This window comes from Nyctereutes procyonoides, unplaced genomic scaffold (genome assembly GCF_905146905.1).
Source record: "Nyctereutes procyonoides isolate TBG_1078 unplaced genomic scaffold, NYPRO_anot_genome, whole genome shotgun sequence".
Lineage (NCBI taxonomy): Eukaryota > Metazoa > Chordata > Mammalia > Carnivora > Canidae > Nyctereutes > Nyctereutes procyonoides.
In genome coordinates, this window is record NW_026575042.1 from 34,782,936 (window position 1) to 34,807,774 (window position 24,839).

Sequence of the window (24,839 nt, forward strand, 5' to 3'; positions counted from 1 at the left end):
CCTCACTAGACATCTACGTGGCTGCGCATACCCACACAAGTCTGCATTCTCCCCCACGAGGCTTCCCCTGAGAGCTCATGCTTACACAGGAGAAGCAGGTTCCCGTGGACCAACAGAATTCAAGAGCAGAATTTCAACTATACTGAAATTCAGCTGTACCTGAAACCCAGAACTCACCAGACAGCTGCCCCATTTCCTCTTCAGTCTCAAATAGGCTGAAGAGAATCAGACTCTTAGAGCCTTTGGGAGGGTCTCAGGCACTCTGGACCATTCCCTGAGGACTCCTGTCCGTCCTCCCACCAGAAAATGCTGCCTGTCACCAAGAAGGCCTGGCTCTGCATGGCTTGGAGTGGTGTCACCAATACCTAATGATTCCCAAGCTACTAGTATGTAATCTGAAAGAAAAGGCACAGAAAAGTGGATCCAAGAGAAGAGGCCTTTCCACCTATGGTTATTATTTTTTTAATTTTTATTTATTTATGATAGTCACACACACAGAGAGAGAGAGAGAGGCAGAGACATAGGCAGAGGGAGAAACAGGCTCCATGCACGGGGAGCCCGACGTGGGATTCGATCCCAGGTCTCCAGGATTGCACCCTGGGCCAAAGGCAGGCGCCAAACCGCTGCACCACCCAGGGATCCCACCTATGGTTATTTTTTTAAACATATCACTGCTGTAGTCACAAAAGGAAATTAGTTCCATCTCTATCATCAAACAAAACTCATAAGCCCTGTTAAAGCTTTAAAGAACTGCAAGTCCCTGAGTTTAACTTGTTCTCATTCTGGCTAATCTTTAACTCCTCTCTACTGCTAGAGCAATATCAGGTACAAATGTTAACCATTTCTAATGGAGTGTTTTCGTAGCGTCAAATGCTTTATCAAGTGTATGCACAACCCTCAGCTTCTGATGTGCCATTTCTGTCTTCACACCGATGCTCACAACAACCAGAGAGCTGGCTCTCTCGGCATAACAAACCTTCATGGCAATTTCCACTCAGCTAGGGACTCCTTTGGCAGCTGGATTTAGTGTACGTCTTATCTAAAGTTCTCTCTACAGTCAGGTAATTTAGCGAAAGTAAGCTCACGGGCTTTTGCATCAAGAGGAAATTTTTGAGGAGAAACATCTTTGAAAAGTATTTCCCTCTCCTTGGCCCTCCTGACAGCAAGGGGAATCTTTTTTGTGTAATGAGATGGATGGTCTTACAGTGTTATTCACACTCATTGTCAATGAAATCTTATCTTTTTCTCCCCCAAATTAGGGGGAAAATAACAAAATAATTATCCAAGTACACTGAGAATTCTGTATCCAGTTTGGTTCCTATAATAAAAGTAAAATAATAAAATGTCACATGAGAGGAGATGGGGGAGACATACAAACACAAAAACAATATAAGCAATCCTATAGAGGAAAGACCAAAAAAAAAAATTGATGTTCTAATTGAGGAAAATGGGATCTAAGTTAAAAAGAAACCATGGATGGTAAGAATTAGGTCCTCATTCACCAAAAGTTAGAATTTCTGAACCAAAGTAACCTTCTGACCTTTGATGAGGTAGTTTCCCAACAACAACTCCAAATGCACATCAAAACCTACCTCTCAAATGTTTAGTCAGCTACCACCACGTCAGGGGAGGAGTGGGAGTTGGCAGGGGTGTAGGCAAGTTCAAGAATGATGAGCATGGAGCTGGGGCAGTAGGGGCATGAGCTCCATATGGTGGAGCAGTATCTTGTCTCCACCATATCATCCCTGACCACACTGCAGGAACATTTAGCCCCCACAGATGGGAGGGCTTGGGTCACTATAGATACATACACACACATACACACTCACACTCCTCATCTCAACTCCACAGCCTTCCCCGTCCTTGGCTTCTCAGCTCAGATTGAGATGACAGGTCACCCAAGATTCCAAGCATATCCTATGATGACCTCCTCCTGGCAAAGTGGTCCAAGTGTTTATTTAACAAATTGCAGAATGATTGTGAGAAATGCTATTAGATGGTTCATTTTCAAAAACAAGAAAAGATTGTCTTTGATGTTAGAAGGACCATTAAGACCTAAATATATTCTGAAAGTATTTCTCCTCAGAACATTATCCCTGACGTGATTTTAGTCATACAGGTTTATATGGGAAGAGAGGGTCCAGGGATAATGACCTTTAATAAGGTTTTCTTGGGGGCATCTGGGTGGCTCAGCAGTTGAGCATCTGCCTTTGGCTCAGGGCATGATCCCGAGGTTCTGGGATCGAATCCTGCATCAGGCTCCCCACAGGGAGCCTGCTTCTCCCTCTGCCTATGTCTCCACCTCTCTGTCTCTCATGAATAAATAAAATCTTAAAAAAAAAAAAAAAGGTTTTCCTAAACAAACTTACAGTATGCCCAGTAGAAGAGCAGGAGCTTTTCATTTAAAAAGCTAAGCTCAAATCCCAGGTCTAGCTCTTAGTAGCCATGTGACCTTGAGCATGTTATGGGGCCTCAATGTCCTCTGCTGTAAAGGAGGCATGAGAATAGTTTTGTTTAAAGAACTTTAAAAAAGAAGTAAGTAAATGAAAAATGTACCTACTTTGAGGATGTTATGGTTGTTTTGTTGTTGTGAGAATTAAAAGTTAGTGTATATAAAGCACTCTGTACAGGGGAAAACAGTAAATACCTTTAGTAAATCTTACTATTACTTGTGATCTCCACAGACCCCAACAGAGTGGCTGGCATGTAGGCAGTGTCAGCATATATTTGTTGAGTGAGAAGTGCATTCATCTAAATTTTGCCTCATATCTTATCCAGTGATGAAAGAAACTCCTTTGCAAAAATAAAGTCTAGGGAGTTTTTACTATATACCAAACAATGTGAAGTGCTCTCTACGTGCTAATTTAACCCTTTCAGCAATCTATCTTACAGAAAAGAAACTGAGGCACAGGAGGGTTAAGTAACTCGCCTATGGTCACACAGCCAAAATGTGCTAGAGCAGGGATTCAGCCCCTGGCATCAGCCTCTGGTATCCGGCCTAACAGTATATCAGCCCCCAATGGCAGATGGAATAAAACTAGAACAAACTAAGAAACAAATTTTAAGAATAAACAGATTTTTCAGCAAAAGAACTTTGAATGCCTTTTGTGTAAGTTACCTCTTCTAGCATAGAGTTATGGTTGGCAACACTTTTAAATTCATCCCATAATGATTTTTTAAACTTGTCTATTTCTTCATATAGGCTGGCCCGCTCCTTTTCTTTCCATTCATCAAATTTTTTCTTAGTTTCTATTTCCTTCTGATGGCTGACCTCTGCTTCCTGGAAAGAAAAGAAGAACAATAGAATCATTAATTCCACATTACGGCAAATATTTACTGAGAAACTGCTAGGGCCTCTTGTATGGGCAAGTCATTATGGAGACCCAAAGCACAATCATCTCAGAGCTCCCACTGTTTGGACATGGAGTGGGACAAGTCTTACCCAAACTGTAAAGTCCCTTGAGGGTAGGGACCATGTCTTTTCTTCTCTCTCTTTGTATTCTTGGCATAGTTGGTGCTCAATAAATGGGTGCTGAGGAAATGATTACATGCAGGAAGGGGTGAGGCAAATTTACATATCTTCATTCCACCAACTATCTACTAAGTACATCCTTGAGAGTGGACTTTGGAGTTTATCCAGTCTTTGTTCTTCAAAGCGCAAACTAGCAGGGTAGTGTAAGAAGTTAACATTCTGGTTTAAATGCCCTCACAGAGTGCTGAATAATGTAGGAAAATGCAATTCTCTGCTCTACTTGTAGCCAGACAGATCTGGAAAAATAACTGAATCTTCCTTCTCAGACAACCCAAGATCATTTGCCATATCCAGAAAGATGCTATCCTGGTGCTGGCTGACTCCCTGCTGCAGGCTAGTTTCCTGCTGCAGAAAACCAGCCTGACTTCTGGTCCTGTGGAATACAGGTGCCTCTTGGGTCTCCTGGGTAGTCCACGAACGGGTCTCCCCGGTGCTTCCTCTCCATGCCCACCTGCAGCTGTCGGCGCTTCTCTGCCTCCCTCTGGGCTTCCAGCTCCTCTTGAGTCCATTTTAGCTTGGCCCGCAGCTCTTCCAACACGTCCTCCCCCAACAGCCACTCTGGCTTCTTCTGCTTCACTGTGGGGTCCATGCAAAGACAGGGTAACCAGTTTAAGTTAAAAAGTGAGTGGAGCAAGGTTCCTCATCTATGCGATGTGTCACACCTCTGGCTGAGACCAGCCATGCCACTTCCATTGGACATTGACTACAGGCAAGTGACATAACATCCCTGACCTTTAGTTTCCCCACATCAGAAAATGGAGATAACAACAGCACCTAACTCAGAGGGTTGTCGCGAGGGTGAAAGGTGATAGTACAAAACGCTTAGCACAGTGCCTGGCATGACAACTCAATAAATGTGAACTATTATTATCACTTAAAATAACTATTTTGATGGTACCAACACACACAAATGTAAATGCGAGATTGGTAGGTAACAGAAGCATAATACCAAATAGCACGTACACAGTGATTATTAATACAAAGAACACATCTATGTACCTGGCAGCCATCAGAGAAGAGTTTAAAGGAGTGAAAATAATTGTAGTTTTAAGTTCACTTTGTTCAGAAACACAGTATAGTATTAAATTTCAAATGGAAAAAAAAAAGCAGCATGCATTATGAAGAAAATTTTAGCCAAGGTTGCTTTAAAAGTATACTTTAACATTTCTAAGATTTAAAAAAAAAAAGAATGAAGTATAAAAGAACATTCTAACTAAACCACATACTGACAAACCAAGAGTTACGGGTTAATTGAAAAGACGCCAATTGTACTTGAACATTTGTTACTTTTTAAAGTACCTGTAGTGCCTATTAGATAGATGGTACTGTTATTAAACCTCTAAACCTGTCTTTGAAAAAAAAAGAAATGGTTTTCCTCAAACTGGATTTTTTGGAAACTAGCAATTTTTAAATGCAGTAGAAATTAATTTGGGTTAACAAAGTGATTTGAGATGATATGAAATTGGACAGCAGAGGGATCTGAAAAGCCAGCTGCCTGAGAATAAAAAGGTCATTAATTTAGCAAAAGTTGCCTTAAGAACATATTTTCCCTCTCCTTCAACACTTAACCTTAAGAAAATAATAAGAAATATGCACAAAGATTTACATGCAAGAATGTTGATCATTATGTGATTTATAATAGGGAAATTGACAAGTAACCCATATAAAGTACAAAGTAATTTAATTGTGAAATAAATTAGGATAGCCACAGGATGGGATACTATTCAGCCATTAAAAGCCATGTTTCCCAAGATGACTGGATGACAATAGAAATGTGATATATTCCTAACTGAAGATAAGCAACAGTCAAAACTGCATACTATATGATTATATACATACACAGAAAAATAATAACAGAGAAAAACATCAAAATATTAACTGTGATTTTGACCGTGGTTTTTACCTTTTCTACCTTCCTGTATCTAAATTTTCCAGGTCAAAAGTATTTTTTTCCAATATTTTTATTGTGGTAAAATACACATAACATAAAATTTAGCATCTTAACCATTTTTAAATGTATAGTTCGGTGGTATTAAATACATTAATAATTCATAATGTGCAATCATCACCACCATCCTCTTCCATAACTCTTTTCTTCTTGTAAAACAAAAACTCTGTATGTTTCAAATAACTCCCCATGCACCCCCTCCCCTGGCCCTGACAACCATCATTCATTCTACTTTGTTTCTATGAATTTGACTTCTCTAGGTGCCGCATATTAAGTGGAATTATACAGTATTTGTCTTCTTGTGACTGACTTACTTCACTTAGCATAATATCTTCAAAGTTCATTCATATTGTAACATATTACAGAATTTCCCTTCTTTTTAAGGGCAAATCGTATTCCCTTGAATGTATATACCACATTTTGCTTATCTATTCATCTGTCTACGGACATTCGGGTGCTTCCAAATCTTAGCTACTGTGAATAATGCTGTTATGAATATCAGTATACAAACACCTCTTCAAAGACATATCTTTTTAATCAGAAAAAAACATTTAAGAAGCAGAAAATGTTTTTCTTTAGCAGCCTCCAATGCAGAACCAAGAAAAATCAGATATATAATAAATGGATAAGTAGGTAAGTAAATGGTCCTGTTTTAAAACTCTAAGTCTGCTCTTTGAAAAGGAAATTAAAATGAAAAAATAAGAAAAAAGTTTTATTTAATGGGATTTTATATTTATAAGATTTATATTTTCATATTTTCATATCTATATTTATTTCACGTGTTAACACCTATTTCTTATGGAACCACAAAAATGGATATAAAGTTCCCAAATCTCTTTATGGGGAAATATACAGCCTCGCTACTTGTTTTGGAACTCGAAATAGTAAAATTAAAGTGATTAAGTCATAATTAGCTACACACAAAAAGTCAAAAGACTGGCCTAACTGCTCATTAACCCCATTTAAAAACACATTCATAGCTAGCATCAGAAAATAGCAGACTCATAGAAGGCTGGAAGGTAAGGACCCTTGAAAATCACTGCATCTGACAGTCCCATTCACAGCAAAGGCCACTGTGACTCAGAGGGGTGCACTGACAGTGGTCACATAATAAAAAGGGATAAAGCTAACACCAGAACTTATCTCTTTTTTTCTCTACACACATGGTCAGAAACCCTCCCATCTTCACATGGGACAGATTCCCCCATGGTAGATGGTGGGATCATCCCCTCCTCTACTGGATGATGAGGCCTGAGGGCAGCTGTGATGGTATGTGTGTCCCACACCCACTGAAGACCAGCCCAGACTATTCCCCACTATCCATAGTCCCACGAGGACCACCTGGACTCACCACCTTCTGCCATGTTCAAATGCCTGCGCTGCATGTGGCCCTGGAGAAAGGTGACATTCATGAATGCCTTGTCACACAGGTGGCACTGCACAGAAGGGAAACAGTGGTAAGTGCAGGAATAGATAACCTGGGTCAACCTGGGGTCCTCCCAATATAAAAATTCCTATTTCTGTGGGCCCCCTGGGCTGCTTCAGAAATGAAGAATTATATTTGAACACAACCAGTGCCCAAGGGAGCTGTAAGCACTGACTACGAATTTGATGACACTAAGGAATTTTTGTTGGTTTTTCAAGGCATGATGATAGTCTTGTGTTTATGTTTAAAAGTGGGAGTTCTAGGCAGCCCAGGTGGCTCAGTGGTTTAGCACTGCCTTCGGCCCAGGGTGTGATCCTGGAGACCTGGGATGGAGTCCCATATCAGGGTCCCTACATGGAGCCTGCTTCTCCCTCTGCCTGTGTCTCTGTTTCTCTTTCTCTCTGTGTCTCTCATGAATAAATAAATATTTTTTAAAAAATAAAAAATAAAAAAATAATAAAAGTGGGAGTTCTTGCCTTTTAGGAATATGTACTGGAATAGTTGTAGATAACACCACATGCCTAATGCACGTCAAAGTGATGCAGGATTGAGAGTAAGTAGGGGAACATATGCAAAAACACCGTCCATGAGTTGATAACGGGCTGAGTAGTGTACATATGAAGGTTCATTATACTACTCCCTCATACATATTTAGAATTTTTCACAATAAAAAGTAAATTAAAAAAAAATAGCCAATGCCCAGGTCCCAACCCAGAGTTGAGAACCACCAAGTAGAGGATCACAAATAATAGTATCTCTAATTCCACTTCACTTTCCTCAAGCATCTTCAACACTGCCAATCTAACATATCATCTTTTCATGATAAAACTTCAAAAATTTTCCAACACTGAGGCTGCCAATCTTACTCCATCAGACTAAGAGGGCAGATTATTTGCTATCTTTACACAAATGTGACAGAAATTGCTAAATGTCCCCCAATTTCCTCAGTAATAAAAACCCCGATTTTAGGTGGTCATGAGGTTAATGAGAATAAACACTTTATGTTCCGGCCTCCCTTGCCAGGTGTGGCCATGTGGTTAAATTCTGGCCAATGACATGTAAGCAGAAGTAATAAGTGTACCTTCTGGAAGGTGTCATTAAAGCCATGACAGTCCAGTAGCCACTCCTTCTTCCTCCAACAACAGAAACCATTTTCTTCTGGAGAATCACCCTGTCCCTTACTCTCCATCCATGGGCTACGGTCCCTCCTCATCTCCACGGTGGGAAATGTGATCTAGACCAAAGCCAGTCACAACCTCGAATTTCCAGGGACCTATGAGGGGTTCCCAGATGGGTAGGAGACCCAAACCGAGCCAAATACAGGACATGATGAAAAACTGGCCAGGTTTCTGGTACCAAAGTAGGCCCTCTATCATGCCAGCCTCGAACCTGGGAAAATCAGATACTTGCACTGGTGGCCCAACCTGCTCCCACACAGAGCATTCTTTCTGGAATGGAACCAACACTGAAGAAGCATTACTAAAAGCTACAGAGAGACAAACTAAATTCTAGTGCCCATAATCTGATTCCAAGGACAAGCCACACCTGAGTCCCACCATAGCTCTGGATTTTTCAGTTAAAGTAACCAATAAAATCCTTAAGTCAAGTTAAACTGCTCTTCTGTTATTTACTACTGAAAGGGCTCTGGCCCTTTTTATCATAATTAACATTATATCAATTAATACAATTAACATTGTATCATATCATTCCTTCTGTCCCACCCACCCCCAAACTATGAATTTCTTGATAACCTGAGCCAGCATGACTTGTGCCTGCATCCTCAGAGCCAGGCACAGGGCCTGACCACCATGACAATTCATTAATTGCAACAGTCCCCAGGCCACACTTGCCATGCAGATGCAGATGTTCAAACGCCCCTCTGAGTAATGAATTGTCACTTGTTTAAACAATAGAGTCACTTTCCCACAATGGGCCTGGCAGTACGAATCTGTGGCTACACACTAATTCTGCACACACACACACACACCCTTACACATGCCTTTTTACATCACACTGCTACACGCACACACAAACCCTTCAAACATATTACACACCACACACTCTTGCATACATACATAGGCATAGACCATACACAGATGTATGCTCCAAACAGCCACATGTTAGGCACACATCTTCACACTGTCTTTAAGCATGCACATCCTCCACACATTCATACATGCACACCCTAGATATACCTCTCCATAAACACACACACACATACATCCTTCAGATATATACTTGCTACACACACACACACACACACACACACACACACATACACACACTCTGTAGAACTTGATGGGACATCTCTAACCTAACCCCAGTCAGCGTGGCCCACAGCAACCCGGAGGCCCAGTGTGCTGGTGCTGCCCAGGGGGCCCAGTGATGAGGCCCCCAGCCCCCCTCCTTTCCCACCCTGCAGAGGTTCCTCACCGGGTGATAGTTGTGGACCCCAGTCTGTAGGAGCAGCTGCTGCAGGGTGCGGATCATCTTGCGGCGCTGGCGGCTCTCCTCTTTCACGCCCTTGAACTCCTGGGTCTGGCGCTCCAGCTCCTGCCGGCCCTTCTCTTGCTGGCTAAGGCTAGCCTGCAGCCGGGCCTCCAGCTGAGTGATGCTGGTACTCAAGCAATTCTGGCAGTGCAGCAGGTACTGAATGGTGAGCTGGGCCAAGTGCAGCAACTTGAGCACTGCCGGGTCCAAAGGCTGCCTGCAGCGGTGGCACACCTCCTGGTCCAAACTGCAGAAGGTAACATGAATGATGTTCTCCTGCAGGGTGGCCACATCCAGCTCTCGCACCACACGGTCCATATCCAGTGCACTGATGCGCCTCCAGTCCACACTCTCAGAGCGCGGCTGGAACTTGAAGGGAGGGAAAGGGTAGGCCCCAAAGAGGGAGCCATTGAGGCCCTCAGCTGTGGTGGCCAGGTACTGCATGGGCTGAGGAAGCCCTGGGCTGACCACCAAGGGAGGGTGGCACGAAGGCTACGGTAGCAGGCAAAGAAACTGAGAGAGGACCTAGAAAATGAGAAGAAAGTCCAAGTTCAGCAAGACACATCTGGAGGCACGTACTATACACCTGGCCAGCAGGAGTATAAGTGGGCAGAGGTGAGGGACCCATGCAATGGCTGCAGTACACCTGGGATGCACTGATGTGGTGACAGCTATGGAAGGCAAGGGGGTGTGGATTCAGATTGTAGCTCTGGGCAAGTTCCCTCACATCCTGAAGCCTTCTGTGTATACTGGGGGATCATGGAGCCTACTTTTCAGGCTTGTGATTAGGAATGAGACAAGTGAAGCACCCAGCCTAGTACCTGGCACATAGCAGGTCCTCCTCCTAGGAATGAGGTGAGTGACTCCTCCCTCCACTGTGCCCCATGCCCAAGTCTGCTGCAAGAGTGCCTGCCAGAGGTCTTTGTCAAAAGGAGGGGTCAAATGTCTAAGTGCATCCTTCTGCAACCCTATATTGAGATCAGGAGAAAGTCCAATAACTTGCCACTGGAGGCAGAGCCTCCTAACAACCACCATACCCCATCTTCTCCTCCTGTCATTACAAGGTTATAGTGGAACAGGAGTGAGCTACCTTTCTCAATTGCCCCAGCTGTAACGCATGATCACATGATTATGCTTCCCTCTGGTGGGATGTGAGTAACATAATGTCCACCACCGCCAGGGGATGCTTAGTAGAGCAACTATGTCTCTGCACACAGACTGTGCTTAATCCATAATGGTCTTTTTTTCAAACCTATTGGTTTAGAGAAGAGATTCAAATTGTTCTCAACAGACTCAGATTCTCCTCTCCACGCACTTGGTAGACACAGAAATTGTTCTCTCTCTTTAAAGAATATTTTGACAATAGCAATAGGATTTTAAGATAAACATTCGACTACTAAAAAATTATAATTTTCCTGCAGATAAACTTATACAAGTGTGCAAAGGTGCTTGTGCAAAAACTGTCATGTAATATTGTTTATAACAGCAAAGTACAAGAAAAAATACAAGAAAGTGAAGTACAAAGTACAACAGGAGATACAAATGGTATCTCTATACAATGAAATACTATGCAGCTATTGATAAGAATAAGGCAACTATTCATGCACTGATACAAAATAATGAGTGTGTGTTTGTGTGTGTATATACATATACATATATACAAATATATACACATAACACAAATATACATACATATACACACAGATATTTCCACAACTGTTTAAACACATAATATAAAACTATTTAAACATATAATAATTTGCAAACATAAAAATATGTATATCTGACATAGATATGGACCACATATATATCACATAGATATAGATCTATAGATATATTTCACAATAGCATAGTTACCTACGAGGAAGGAGGGAAATGGGATGTGAAACGGGGATAAATAAATGAGGAATAGATGGTGCATGAGTAGGAGATGGATGGATAGCCATCCTTGCACAGACCAATGATGATAATGATACATATGTATAATGTATATACATATATACACATATACGAATGATGCATATTTGTTACTCATATATAATAATAATAAAATAAAATACACTAATTTGTGATCCCTATATATTATTCATTATCTATCATTTTGTAAGCATAGACTATGGTATTTCTAGAAAAATAAATAAGCTGTTATAATGGATGCCTCTGGGAGTGGGAATGGACGCTGGAAGACTTTGATTTTCCACTTTCCACCTTTCTATACTATCCAAAGTTCTTTACATCATCATCTATTACTTTTCTTTTTTTTTCAGTTTTATCTATTTATTTATTTATGATAGAGAGAGAGAGAGAGAGAGAGCGGCAGAGACACAGGAGGAGGGAGAAGCAGGCTCCATGCCGGGAGCCCGATGTGGGACTCGAATCTGGGGCTCCAGGATCGCGCCCTGGGCCAAAGGCAGGCACTAAACCACTGAGCCACCCAGGGATCCCCTACTTTTCTAATTTTTACAGTAAAATACAATTTCTACCCTTGAGGAACTTCGAGTCTGACCAGGGCAACAACAAGGGGACTCTATCTAATCAAGTTATTTCTAGATCATATGATTCAAACTTTTAAGTACAAGAGAAAGTCAGAGGAGAGTGAGGTCCCTGATCTCATGAAGAGGAAACATTCTTGAAGAAATTCTGGGGCTGGGTTTGCAAAGAAGGGATGGGCCTCCAGGGGAGGTCCCTGATCTCTGTGAGCCTTCACCTGAGCAAGATAGTGATAGGCCTGCCCTACCTGCCCATAGGGTTCTAGGATGCTTAAGGATTGCCAGGGCGCAAGGCAAAGTCACTCGGTAATAATATCGGCTGCAGTGTGGCAAGTGCCAGCCTCTGTGTCAGACACAAACTCCACATGCAAACCTACAAGTAGTATCACTAGTCCCATTTTACAAACAAGGAAACCAATGTCTGGAGAAGAGTCTTGCCTCACTTAGGGAGGCCAGAGTCAAAGTACAGTTGGAAGTGCATCTGGCTCTAAGGCTTGTGGCCTCTGATCATTGATCTTTGAGGCTATTTGTCCTAAAACTTTGCTTTGATCAGATCATGACCCCTTATCCCTCCAACTCATTCATTCATTCATCCATTGCCCCCTCATTTACAGCATGCCTACTTGGACCAGGGCTCATGCCAAGGCATGGGGGCTACTGAAGTATGTTAACTACACACCTGCCCTCCACTCAGGAGCTCAGCGTGGCCTCTGGCTGCCACAGGGGCCAAACTGCTTAGCTTGGCCTTGAAGACTGCCCACAGGCTGCCACTGACCCACCTTTTCCATTTCGGCTCTCACACCTCCCTTTCTCAGATACTCTTCCCCCAAAGAGACTCCAAAACCAAAACCATCCAGCCATGTTCACCTCCATCATGGCCATAAGAGCAGCCCATTTCTACTTAATGTGCTGTGTTATTTAAGCAAATTTTCAAAAGAGACAGGAGACATGATACCATGCTCAGCTCCAAGCTGCAACTGTATCACTAGAGCCTCAGAGACAATTGCCACAACAAGCTATGCTTTGGAGCAACAGCAGGTTACTAGGCATGCTGTGGGCAAGGGTAACAGGACACCTGCTTCCTGTCCTCCTCCAGACGGAGAGCTCACCTACAACTCACTGTTTAACTATTTAAGCTTTGGCCTCAGATGTTGGCCTACAATCCTCTCTCTAATATTAAGGCTAAGAATGTTCCATCAGCAATTCTCTCAGCTTCTCCTACCTTGTTGAATGCTCCTTCCAGCCTCTTCCTTGAACTATCCTTTTACCCTTCTTTTAACATGAGGGGGATGATGAGGGTGGGCCGTGCCTCCATGATATTCTGTTCTTCATTCATGACTCATCACTCCCTGCACACTCTCCTTGAAGACGAGCTCACACATACCCACAGCTTCATCAACCAAAGACCTGCTTTTGGCTGAGCCTCAGCCACTCCCAGAGCTCTTTCTCACTGGCCCATCTCTCCCTTGGAATCTTTAGGTCCAGCCTTCCAATACTGATTATACCAGAAATTGCAAATCCAAATTCCCTCAGGGACAAAAAGGTAGCATTAAATGCAGAAAATGTGCCAAGTATAAGAAAAACCAAAGTACAAGCTCGATGATAAATGGTAATTGATTCCCTGTCTTAGTAGCCATGATACAATTAGGCAGCAATTCTCAAAGTGTGGTCCCTGACCAGCAGCATCAGAGTATCAGCATCAGCTGGGAACTTGTTAGAAATGTAAGTCTCCAGATTCATTGTATTGATTCAGAACCACTGTAGTAGGGAGTCCTAGGGATTGTGCCAGAATGGGGAGTGCATGCCCTGTTTAAAAGGAGCAGTCTTGGGCAGCGCAGGTAGCTCAGCGGTTTAGCACCGCCTTCAGCCCAGGGTGTGATCAGGAGACCGGGGATCAAGTCCCATGTCGGGGCTCCCTGCATGTAGCCTGCTTCTCCCTCTGCCTGTGTGCGTGTGTCCCTCATGAATAAATAAATAAAATCTTTAAAAAAAAATAAATAAAAGGAGCAGCCACCTAAGGGCGGGGGGCGTGCAGCTGGTTGAGCAACTTTCTCTTGGTTTTGGCTCAGGTCATGATCTCATGGGTCCTGGAATGGAACCTGGTCATCTCCTCATTTAGTGGGGAGCCTGCTTGAGAGCCTCTCCCTCTGCCCTTCACCCAACTTGTGTGCAGGCACCCGCTCTTCCCCTGCCAAAATAAATAAATAAATATTTAAAAACAAAACAAAACAAAGGAAGGGCAGCCACCACTGAGCTTCAGCCATACGGGAATGGATTTTATGTGTTCCTCTTGGCTAAATCCAAATTCACTAAAAAGATATTCAAACACCTTTATGAACTGTTTTTCAAACTACCTTTCTATTTGCATTTCCCACTACAATATCACTTGCTGCCCACACGTTCATAGCCCTGGGCTATTTATTTATGGGCACCCATTTTTAAGTGCTTCATAAAGAATAGCTCATGTAATCCTCAGAACAATCCCTTGAGGAGGCACTAATATTACTCAAACCACAAAGAAGTAAAGAAGTTTGCCCCAGATGCAGGAGGCAAGATCCCAACCCACACAGCCTAGTTACAGATCTGAGCTCTTAGCCACTATGCTGTGCTGCCTGTTGGTATAGATGGACCTCCACCACTTCCTCCTCCTTCTACTGCAGGTGAATGAATGCCTGCTTCAAGGCCTTGCTCACACCTGACAGCCACCACAAACCTTCCCACAGTCAAAATGCCCTGCCCCTCCCTTGGGCCCCCAGAGCACAGAGTATACACTCGTTTCGGTGCCTCACCACACTCTGGTCTGTATCTGTGTGGCTTTCCAACATTCATCTAGTCATCCCGAGAACAAATGACTCCTAAGCCCCTGCTAAGTGCCAGGCACCATGACTGGCGCTCAGAATTGATGGTGACCCAGGCAACAGTCCCTGCCATCATTAATAAAACTAATTAAAAGTTCTGGAATTGTGTGCTTTGCATACAATTATAAGGCTTTCCATGCACTATTCCACTTTGTTCTCATTACAACCCAGTGTACAGATGAAGAAACTTACAAGTTACCTAAGAGGGCAGATGACTTTCCCACAATCATACAACCAGTAAATGATGGTGTCTGGCTCCACATGTCTCCAGAAAGACAGAAAAATAGACAGAAATTACCCTACAGATTGGTAAATGCCAGAGTAGGTACTAGGACAGGGTGCATTGGGTGTGCCAAGGACAGGCCATACCAGGACACCCCTGTCTCCATCCTCCTCCAGCACCCCCAGTTGTAAGTTCTGCAAGGACTAACACCATGGCTTATTCATCTCCACTGTACTCTAGCCTCTAGCATATTACTGGGAACCCAGATTGCTATTAACCTGAGCAGAATTATCAAAATCTTAGAGTATCTGCCTCAAAAGTCTATATTCTTGGAGTCTTGGAGAAATGAGCCTATGAACCAGCAAGAATTAGGATAAATAGTAAGAATGGAGTTTGGAATCCTTAATTTGGACCCACTGGAGGGAAATGCCACTCACACTTACTAAAATGTTGGATTTGTTACCATGTGTGTCCACATTCCCGATACCACTGGCCATTCCAGCCCTTGTGGGTGGGGGCTCAGGCTCATCAATGAGAAGCCTCAGAGCCACACTGACTATCAAGATATAGCTGCAGCCCTGAAACACTTGCATTTACACTCTGGGCACACACCAAGGATGGCAGCCCCAATCCCAGTTATACAGAATTCTGAATTAAGGATCTGAGTTCATGTGGTCTTACTGAACCCCAAAAGTGTCATACCTGTCTTCCACTAGAATCCCCAGGTTTTCATAAGTTTTAGGGCTCTGACACCCAAAGGTGAGCAGAAGTGGGGAAATCCAAAGACTACGATAGCAGCCAGCACTGATTAAGTTTCTGTGTACCAGGCACTGTGCCAGCCTTTAAAAGTACTATGTCTAACCATCACACAATCCTGTATGTAGCTATCATTTACCTCTTCTGACAAATGTAGAAACTGAGACTCAGAAAAGCTAAGGGACCTGCCCCAAGTTACTCAGCTACTAGGTAATGAAGTCAAGATTCAAATCAGGTTCTGTCTGATTCTAAAGCTTTTGAATTATGCCCAACTACCTCCCATTGATTGCAATGATGGCACATAAATTACTTCCCACCATGGAAATGAGAGTACCTGAGATCACTTGACCAAACTGCAAGAACTGAAACGTTACAGCAAATCACAACAGGATCAGTGCCAGGGACCTGAAATTCTCTCCGTATCTCTGCAGAGCTTAGGTGAACAGGACCCAGCTCCACAGTTTGCATCCAAGTTAGGATGGCAGGTGACAAAGCCAAACGAGAGTGCTGCAGATCACCTGGAAACCACACACACCAATGGGCAGTCACGCTGTGCTTTCTCCAGACTGGAGCATCAGGAGACTGCTTTCTCCTCACATCTGGGAATAGAAACACAAGGCAGACATGACTCGTTATCATTAGGAAATCCAAAGCTGTGTTAACCATCTCTACATGTTTTGATGGGGTCCCAGGAAACTTCCCAGTCCTAGACCAATCTCATGAGTTAGTGGGACCCAAACGAATGTTATTTATGCTAGCATTCCAAACTCTATTCACTGTTATTTATGGGCACTGAGATGATGGTTTCTACCTGGGGCAATCCCACAGCCAAGAAAGAAAGCCCATCTACCACCATCGCTTTGCACACCCTTGTTTTGCACACCCTCGGGTTTACCACCTCACAAGGCAGCTATCCCATGGCAAAACATCTCCTGGAGAATTTGTGGTTCTTCCGAAAGCTGCCCACCTGTCATCTGTTAAAGATAACGTGGACAGAAGTCAACCAAACAACTGATCTTTTTAAATTCTGATTTTTTAAATATAAATTGACAGCTAGAGTATACCACCGCTGCTCCCACCTTACTGTACCTTCTGCTTCCTCAAAAATGCAGCCAAGAGGAGCTGTTAGGGGAGCCAAGCTACCAAGGCAGCTGCCAGGCCTGGCTCCCAGAGCCACCCCAGCAGTACCTGCCCTGGGGAGCCCAGGCTTGTCATTAATGTTAATTGTTGTCGTTGCCAAGGAAACTCCCACACAGTTTGCAAACAGGTTATATACAAGCCTTAGGCAAGGGAGCCCTACAAATCCCAAAGGAGAGTGACTCGGAAGCTCTCCTGGAACACTATTGTCACAGATCTTAGGCTTATTCCCTAATTCTGTTGTTTTCTAAAAAAAAAAAAAAAAAAAAGTGTACCATTTCCACTCCTTGCTCTCCACAGGGGCTGCACCTGCTCCCAGAACTATCAAGGTTCTGGTTTCTATTCCCAGTAACTTTAAGGAGGTATTTTTATTTCTTTTTCTTTTTCTTTTTCTTTTTCTTTTTCTTTTTTTTTTTTTTTTTTTTTAGTATAGCTGACACACAATGTTACACATTAGTTTCAGGTGTACAACTTAGTGATTCGACAAATTTAGACTTTAGGCTATGTTCACCGGGAGTGTAGCCACCATCTGTCCCGCTACATCATTACCACAATATCGCTAACCGTATTCTTTACGCTCTGCTTTTTATCCCCGTGACATCCACTCCGTAACAGAAGACCTGTATCTCCTTCTAAGAAGATCTTTTTAAAAGACAACACCAACAGTTTTGTCAAAAACCTCTCTTAACTTTTTGCCACAAGAGAATCTTCTTTAAAAGAAAAATCAGGGCTAGGGCTTTGACTGGCATTGCTCAGGAATATTATAGAGGGGAAGACTACAAACTGACATGACCTGTCTTCTCAGGTGCAGAATTGTCAAAAATCAGCCCTGCTTTTCACATCTAAAGGAACGGAGTTTAGAATATACTGGTGCTTTCTTTCCCTTGGAACAGTCATTGTTTCTTGGTAGACTTTCTCCAGCTTCAACCATCAGACCCCCACAAGATCCTCCCTGGAGGTGCGCGGCCTAGCAACAGCTGGCACTACAGGTAATTAACCCACCTAACCAGGACCCGCCCTCTCTGAAAAGGGCGCACAAGGTGGTTCAGAAGAGCCCACCATGTTGCCCCCATCCCTGCTCCTGTCAGGACAAGAGCCACAAGCCTTTGACCAAACTCCAGCTTTGTGGCAAAACCCAGTTAAATTCCACAAAGGAATTCAGGCTTCTGTTCCCAACCTGAAGCATATAACTCCATGGGACCATTTTATCAAGTCGGATGGTATCCAAAACTATTTCCACATGAGGAAGATGTCTCTTGGTGCTGCCAGAGCCAGAAAAAAGATGGCTTATCAACCACTTGACTGGAGGGCCAGCTTTCTCTAAAAGGGATTGTTCTCACTGGTCAATCCTCAGCTCCAGGAGGCCAGGAGAAGGTGATGAGGGACCTCCCTGACACAGGAGGTGGACCACCCACCCTGGCTGCCGATGAAAGAGTGAGAGGCCATAGTCAGAGCACCTCACACTCACCAGGCCTCTCTTCGAAGTTCTTTCACAAATCAAATTCCCAGAGACAATGGGGGCCCCCCCAGGTGGGGGGGAGGGAGGGGACGTCCTGGGCCCTAAGGAGTACAGGGTGAAGGGGAGCCCCGGTCCAAGCCCTCCAGACCCCCTTCTAGACCCTCCTCCCGTACAAAGCAAGTCTCCCTGGACTTTTACCTGCGGCCACCTCAAAAGGAAAATACCGTCACTGCCTCCTCCTAAACCCCAGCCCCAGAATGCAAGAGGAACAAACCAGAGATGCCAATTTTTTGTTTTTAAATCATCTCATTATCAAAAGATCCCCCTTTACCTGCAGAACTCAAAGCATCAAGCCCTCCAAATCGTTTCACTTTTTTCAAAAAGTAAGCATCCGAGTCTGTCCACCCAGGGAAGCAGTCCTGGGGGGGGAGGGGGGCGAGGTGCAGTCACTCCTGCTTCTCTCCGAGGGTACCTCGGTCTGGAGTGAGCTGAGCGAGTGGAGGTGGGGGCGGAGCCGGCTAAGGGGCGGGGCCAGGGCGGGACAATGGGCGGCCAGTGCGTGTAGGGGCGTTGCTATGGGCGTTGCTGTGGGCGTTGCTGTGGGCGTTGCTGTGGGCGTTGCTGTGGGCGTTGCTGTGGGCGTTGCTGTGGGCGTTGCTGTGGGCGTGTCAGGGCGCGGGGCCGGGCGCGGGGCCGGGCGCGGGGCCGGGCGCGGGGCAAGGAGCGGAGCCGGGCGCCGCTAGCCGCGGTCTGCAGTCCGCGCAGGAGTGCATCTCCCGCGGCTCCCGGGCTGGACCGCCCCAGCCGCTAATGTTTAACCGCCCTCGGCCCGCTGCACCCACCGCACGGTGGCACCGCGAGGGCGCTCCCCACCCGAGCCCCTCCCGGGGCCAAATTCCTGCCATAGCTTTCCCACGCGGTCCTGCTCACCTGGGGGCCTCCGGAGCCGGCAGAGGTCCAGAGGTGCGGGCTCCCCAGCTTGGCCCCGGCCCCGCCTCCCGGCTAGCTCCCCCGCCGAGACCTCCCGGAGGCGGCTCCCCGAACCCCGGCGCGGGCCGGGGGTGCGCCCCAGCGGCGGGGAGCCGGGACGCCCTCCCCTGCGCCGCCGGCCCCGCGGACCCGAGGGCAGCAGCGCCTTCCGCGCCCGCAGCTCGAGGCCCGGGGTCTCCGACGCCGCGGGCTCCCGGGACCGCGCCCCACGCCACCCAGACGGGGTGGAGCCTCTCCCCAGCGCCCCCGGGGCAAGCTATTTTTAAGTCTGGGGGGGGGGATGCCTTGTTGAGTCCGTCAGGAAAATCCGGGATCCTCGAGAGTGGCTCGCTGGCCTCGCTGAGGGCGCGGTCGCGGGAAGCCCGGGGATGGAGGCGCTGCAGCCCCCACACACGCAACAGAGGGCGGCCCGCGGGTGAGCCGGGCCCTCGCCGAGCTCGTCCCGAGGGGCAGCGCCGCGACCCGGCCTTCCAGCCCGCCCCGAGCGCCCGCGCCGCCACTCGGGAGCGGAGAACTCCTCCTCCCCGGATGCTGGTCCCCGATTCCCAGCTACTCACTGCCTCACCGAGACCCAGACTGCTGGGGTTTTTTTTTTTTTTTTTTAAAGGCCTTCCTCCCACTCCAGTCTCAGTCTGCCAAACTCTGTGTCTTGGGGCAGCCAAAGCAAGAGTGTATGGAAACAAGTGTTGGCAAGCATGTGGAGGAACGCCTGGGTGGCTCCGCGGTTTGCGCCCGCCTTCGGCCCAGGGCGTGATCCTGGAGACCCGGGATCGAGTCCCGCGTCGGGCTCCCTGCGTGGAGCCCGCTTCTCCCTCTCTCTCCCTCTCTCTGCCTGTGTCTCTGTATCTCTCATGAATAAATAAATAAATAAAACCTTAAAAAAAAAAAAGAAAAGAGAGAAAATGGAACGCCAGGTGGGAATATAAATTGTACAGCTGCTGTGACAGAAATAAAATTGCCGTAGGATCCAGCAATTCCATTTCTGGGTATTTACTCAAAAGAATGGAAACGGGGACTAAAACGTATTTGTAGACGTATGCTCCTAACAGTATTGTTCACAATTGCCAAAAGGTGTAAACGACCCTAGTGGCCATCAAGGTATAAATGGATAAACAAAGTGTGCTACATACATACAATGAACTATTTATTACTCAGTCTTAAAGCATAACGAAATACTGATACATGCCACAATATGAACCTTAGAAATATTATGCCAGGAGAGAGAAGTCAGATACAAAAAGGAGAAATGTTATGATTCCACTTATATAAGGTAACTGGAATAGTTAAATTCATAGAGATATTCCAGGTGGAATAGTGGTTACCAGGGGCTGGGGTGAGGTGGAGGGAGTGTAGGGAATAGGAAATTATTGTTTAATGGGTACAAAGTTTTAGTCTGGGACAATGGCAAAGTTCTAGAGATGAATAGTGGTGTTGGCTGTGCAACAATGTGAATGTACTTAATGCGACTGAATTGTACATTTGAAAATTGTTAAACTGATAAATTTTATGATATATATTTTTTTAATCGCAATTTTTTAGATGGGGAAAAAAAAAAAAAGATTGGATGGCCAGGACCAAGATCAAGAAGGGATGTCTGAAAGCCATCTACTCTGATGGGGAATCTTGTTCCACCCCCCCACCCCCCCCACCCCACCCCCACCCCCTGCCCTGGCCAGGAGTTCCTGCTGCCCACTAGAGGGGAGAAAAGAGTCAAAACTTTAGAGTTTAAGATCTCTTAACGTCCTGGAAGAGAGGACAGACAATTTCTCTGACATCAGATGTGGTAACATTTTTCTAGATGTGCCTCCTGTGGCAAGGGAAATAAAAACAAAAATAAATTATTGGGATTACATGAGAATAAAAAGCGTCTTCACAGTGAAAGAAACAATCAGCAAAACTGAAAGTCAAACTACTGAGTTGGAGAAATACTTCCAAATGACATATCCAATAAAGGGCCAGTATCCAAAATATATAAAGAACTGATACAACTCAACCACACACAAACAAATAATCCAACTTAAAAATGGGCAGAAAACATCAACAGACATTTCTCCAAAGAAGACATACAGATGGCAAACACATGAAAAGATGCTCAACATCATTCATCATCAGGGAAATGTAAATCAAAACAATGAGATATCACCTCACACCAGTCAGAATGGTTAAAATCAACAACACAAGGAAAAACAAGTGTTGGCTAGAGTGTGGAGAAAAGGGAACCTTCTTGCAGTTTTGGTGGTAATGCAAATTGGTGCAGTCACTCTGGAAAACAGTATGGATGTTTCTCAAAAAGTTAAAAATAGAACTACCTATAATCCAGTAATCACACTACTGGGTATTCACTCAAAAAAATACAAAAACACTAATTCAAAGGGATATATACACCTCTCTGTGTTTATTGCAGCATTATTCACTATAGCCAGTTATGGAAGCAACCTAATCTTGTCCATCAATAGATGAATGGATAAAGAAAAGGTAGTGTGTGTGTGTGTGTGTGTGTGTGTGTGTGTATATAATATTATTCAACCATAAAAAAGAATGAAACCCCTACACAACCTACACTCTAACCCATTCCCTGAAAAAAAAAATCACCTTGAAGGACATTGATGCACTACAGGAGAGATCTCCTTTCTCAGGAAAAAGATTTTCTCTTCTGCAAAATGAAAAATGCAGGGTCAGCCTAACCAGGACCCACTCTCTGAGTCTAGAAACAAACCCAAGGCATGGCAAACTGGAACGAACTGAAAAAAACTGCAACTAAAATAATAGAAATGTTTAAAACCTTGACATACAAAGGGTGGTTCCACATCAAGAAATAGAAAAACAACCCAATAGAAAAGTGATTTAAAAATATTAGGCAATTCACAGAAAAAGAGAATATGTGTTATTAAGCACGTGAAACACTAAGCCTCACCAAAATTAATGTGACAATTAAATACATTTTTTAAACTATCATACTGGTTGAAATTAAATAGACTTTTGGCATCGGTGAAGGATGGGAAAATGGGTAATTTCAAACAGCTTTTTTGAAAACAAATTGGCACCACATATCAAAATGTAGTCGACAATCCAAGAATCAGAGCTTTTGCTACAGCATTACCTACACTATTAAAATTAGAACCAACTAAAATGTCCACCAGTTGGGTATTCATTAAATAGATTATAATGTATACCCTACAATAAAACACTCTGCAACCATCATGAAGAATAAATTATGCTAATGAAAAAGGGTATCCAAGATACTTAATGTTAAAGTGAAAAACAACTGACATAATAATATGTTTTTAAAACACTATCGTATCAGGGGCACCTGTGTGCCTCAGGGGTTGAGTGTCTGCCTTTGGCTCAGGTCATGATCCCAGGGTCCCCGCAGGGAGCCTGCTTCTCCCTCTGCCTATGTCTCTGCCTCTCTCTGTGTCTCTCATGAATCAAATATTTACCTACTAGACTTGCACAAGCACTAGGCTAAGGCAGGAAACTAGATAACCTTTCAGAGTCAGTCTTAACCCTTTACTTGCTACTGTAGGGGTTCTGGGGGGCGGGGGGAAGAACTAGGGCAGACAAGGTGCTAGTTGGAAATTCTTGGAAGGCTTGTGGCCAAAGTTTCTTATCAACAGCATGCTATATATGCAGAGAAAAGGTGAGAGATACATACCAAATTTGACAGTGGTGCAAGAGGCACTTTCACCCTTTGCTCCATATAATCTTGTTGTTTGAAATTCTAAGAATGAGTGTGGAACTTGGAGAAAAAAAAATTTGGTATAGAGAAGCCACCAGCATAGCCTATTTTCAAAGTCTATCATGACATAAACATGTGGCACAGACTCCAAAGAAAAGGCCAAAAGAAATCCAGGGCCATCTGGAGTCCCAGAAATCCCACAATTCTTACCACTCTCTACTTTTAGCACTTTGCCCAATCCCCACCTCACTACCATGTCTTGAAATATCCTTTTCTACTAGACAAACTGTACTTACTAAGCCATACAGTATAAATTTATTTCCTACATTTTATTAATCAAAAGCATTTTACTGTCAGGTAAATCTCCCTATAAACATTAAATTATCAACATTAACACAGTGAATTCATATAATCACAGCCCCACATAGAGAAATTTGACATTGAGATTGACCTATTTGGTCCCATCATGAAACAATACATAAATTTTTGAAATATTAAAACTATTCCTGAAAAAAATAAAATAAAAATACATAAATAAAACTATTCCTGGGGTACCCGGGTGACTCAGTAGGTTAAGCCTTAGACTCTTGATTTCAGAACATATCATGATCTTAAGGTCGTGAGTTCCAGCCCCACCTCAGGCTTGCACTGGGCATGGAGCCTGCTTAAGATTCTCTCTGTCTCTCTCCCTTTACTCCCCCCACAATTCCCTCACCCTGCTCTCATGGTGCATGAGCTCTCACTCTCTCCCTAAAAAAAAAAGAAAAAGAAAAAGAAAGAAATATTAAAACTATTCCTAATCAAACCATTTAAAACCTTTGGAAACCTTTGGGAATGTTAGTTGGAAAGACATTTTCATATATTCTCCAGATGTAGAAAGGATATCCAATGCGTGTGACTGTCCTTCCTGAAAATGCTGGCCCTGAAAATCCTTCACCTGTGGAGGCAATCAGGAGAGCTGAAAACCAGCAGGGGTTCTGACGACACACTCAGAAAGTAGCTGTGAAGAGGAACAGCAGGCCCCAAAATCTGACCATGGTGTCAGATGTCTAAGAATCCAAAGCAAGTAGCCAAGAATAAATACAGCTGGGGAGGTGACATGATTTGTGAATATTTTTTAATAAGACTGTCATTAGCAGTGATTCTCAAAGAGGGAAATATCAGAATGAAAGGGGATGGGGGGTTGTAGCTTTAAAAAAAAACCATATTTTTGTCATCATAAAGCCAATTACCAAAAGGAAAGTGCTAGAAAATCTTGGTTGATGAATATTTGTAGAAGAAATATTGATTCTCTTGCATCCTAAAAAGAGGAGATAAATGTTTATGTGATTATTAAAGAGAAGTGGTTTATAAAAACTGGAATTTGTAATTTGCTTTCATGAGCCAATTGAGATAGGGTAGGGGATAGCAGACACCCTGGGAAGGCAAGAGGCTATCAGAGGGCGATGTGGCCAGTCATAAGGATGTAAGTACAAGGGACCTACAATGGACTGAATGTTCATGTCCTTCCCAAATTCATATGCTGAAATCCCATGCCTCAATGTGATGCTATTAGAAGGTGGGGCCTTTGGGAGGTAATTAGGTCATGAAAGTGAAGCCCTCATGAGTGGGATCAGTTCCTCTATAAAACAGAGCCCAGAGGGGCGCCTGGGTGGCTCAGGTGGTTAAGCATCTGCCTTCGGCTCAGGTCATGATCTGGGATCAAGCCCCGCATCAGCTCCCTGCTCAGAGGGGAGTCTGCTTCTCCCTCTCCCTCTGCCCATCCCCCCACCACCTTGTTCATGCTTGCTCTGTCGCTCTCTCAAATAAATAAATAAAATCTTTTTAAAAGGAGGGAGGAGCCCCAGAGAGC

The 24,839-nt window shown here is 44.2% G+C and overlaps 1 protein-coding gene across 18 annotated transcripts in view; it reads right to left on the reverse strand.

Annotated features, from left to right (window-relative positions):
* The window catches only part of DZIP1L (DAZ interacting zinc finger protein 1 like), a 124,670-nt gene extending 105,351 nt beyond the window's left edge, over nt 1–19,319 (reverse strand). For 17 of the 18 annotated variants that reach the window (XR_008663900.1, XR_008663899.1, XR_008663901.1 and 14 more), the window contains exons 1-6: nt 18,650–18,798; nt 16,057–16,321; nt 9,340–9,921; nt 6,832–6,916; nt 3,984–4,108; nt 3,119–3,280 (exon numbers count right to left, since the gene is read on the reverse strand). Coding sequence is in view for 15 of the 18 variants with exons in the window: in XM_055320938.1 (XP_055176913.1) it covers nt 3,119–3,280; nt 3,984–4,108; nt 6,832–6,916; nt 9,340–9,840 (873 nt within the window). In the remaining 3 variants the exon portion in view is untranslated. Of the gene's footprint in view, nt 1–3,118; nt 3,281–3,983; nt 4,109–6,831; nt 6,917–9,339; nt 9,922–16,056; nt 16,322–18,649; nt 18,799–19,248 lie in introns of those variants that run through there. The other variant, XM_055320925.1, reaches the window with a different exon arrangement.
* Nucleotides 19,320–24,839: the final 5,520 nt, after the last annotated feature.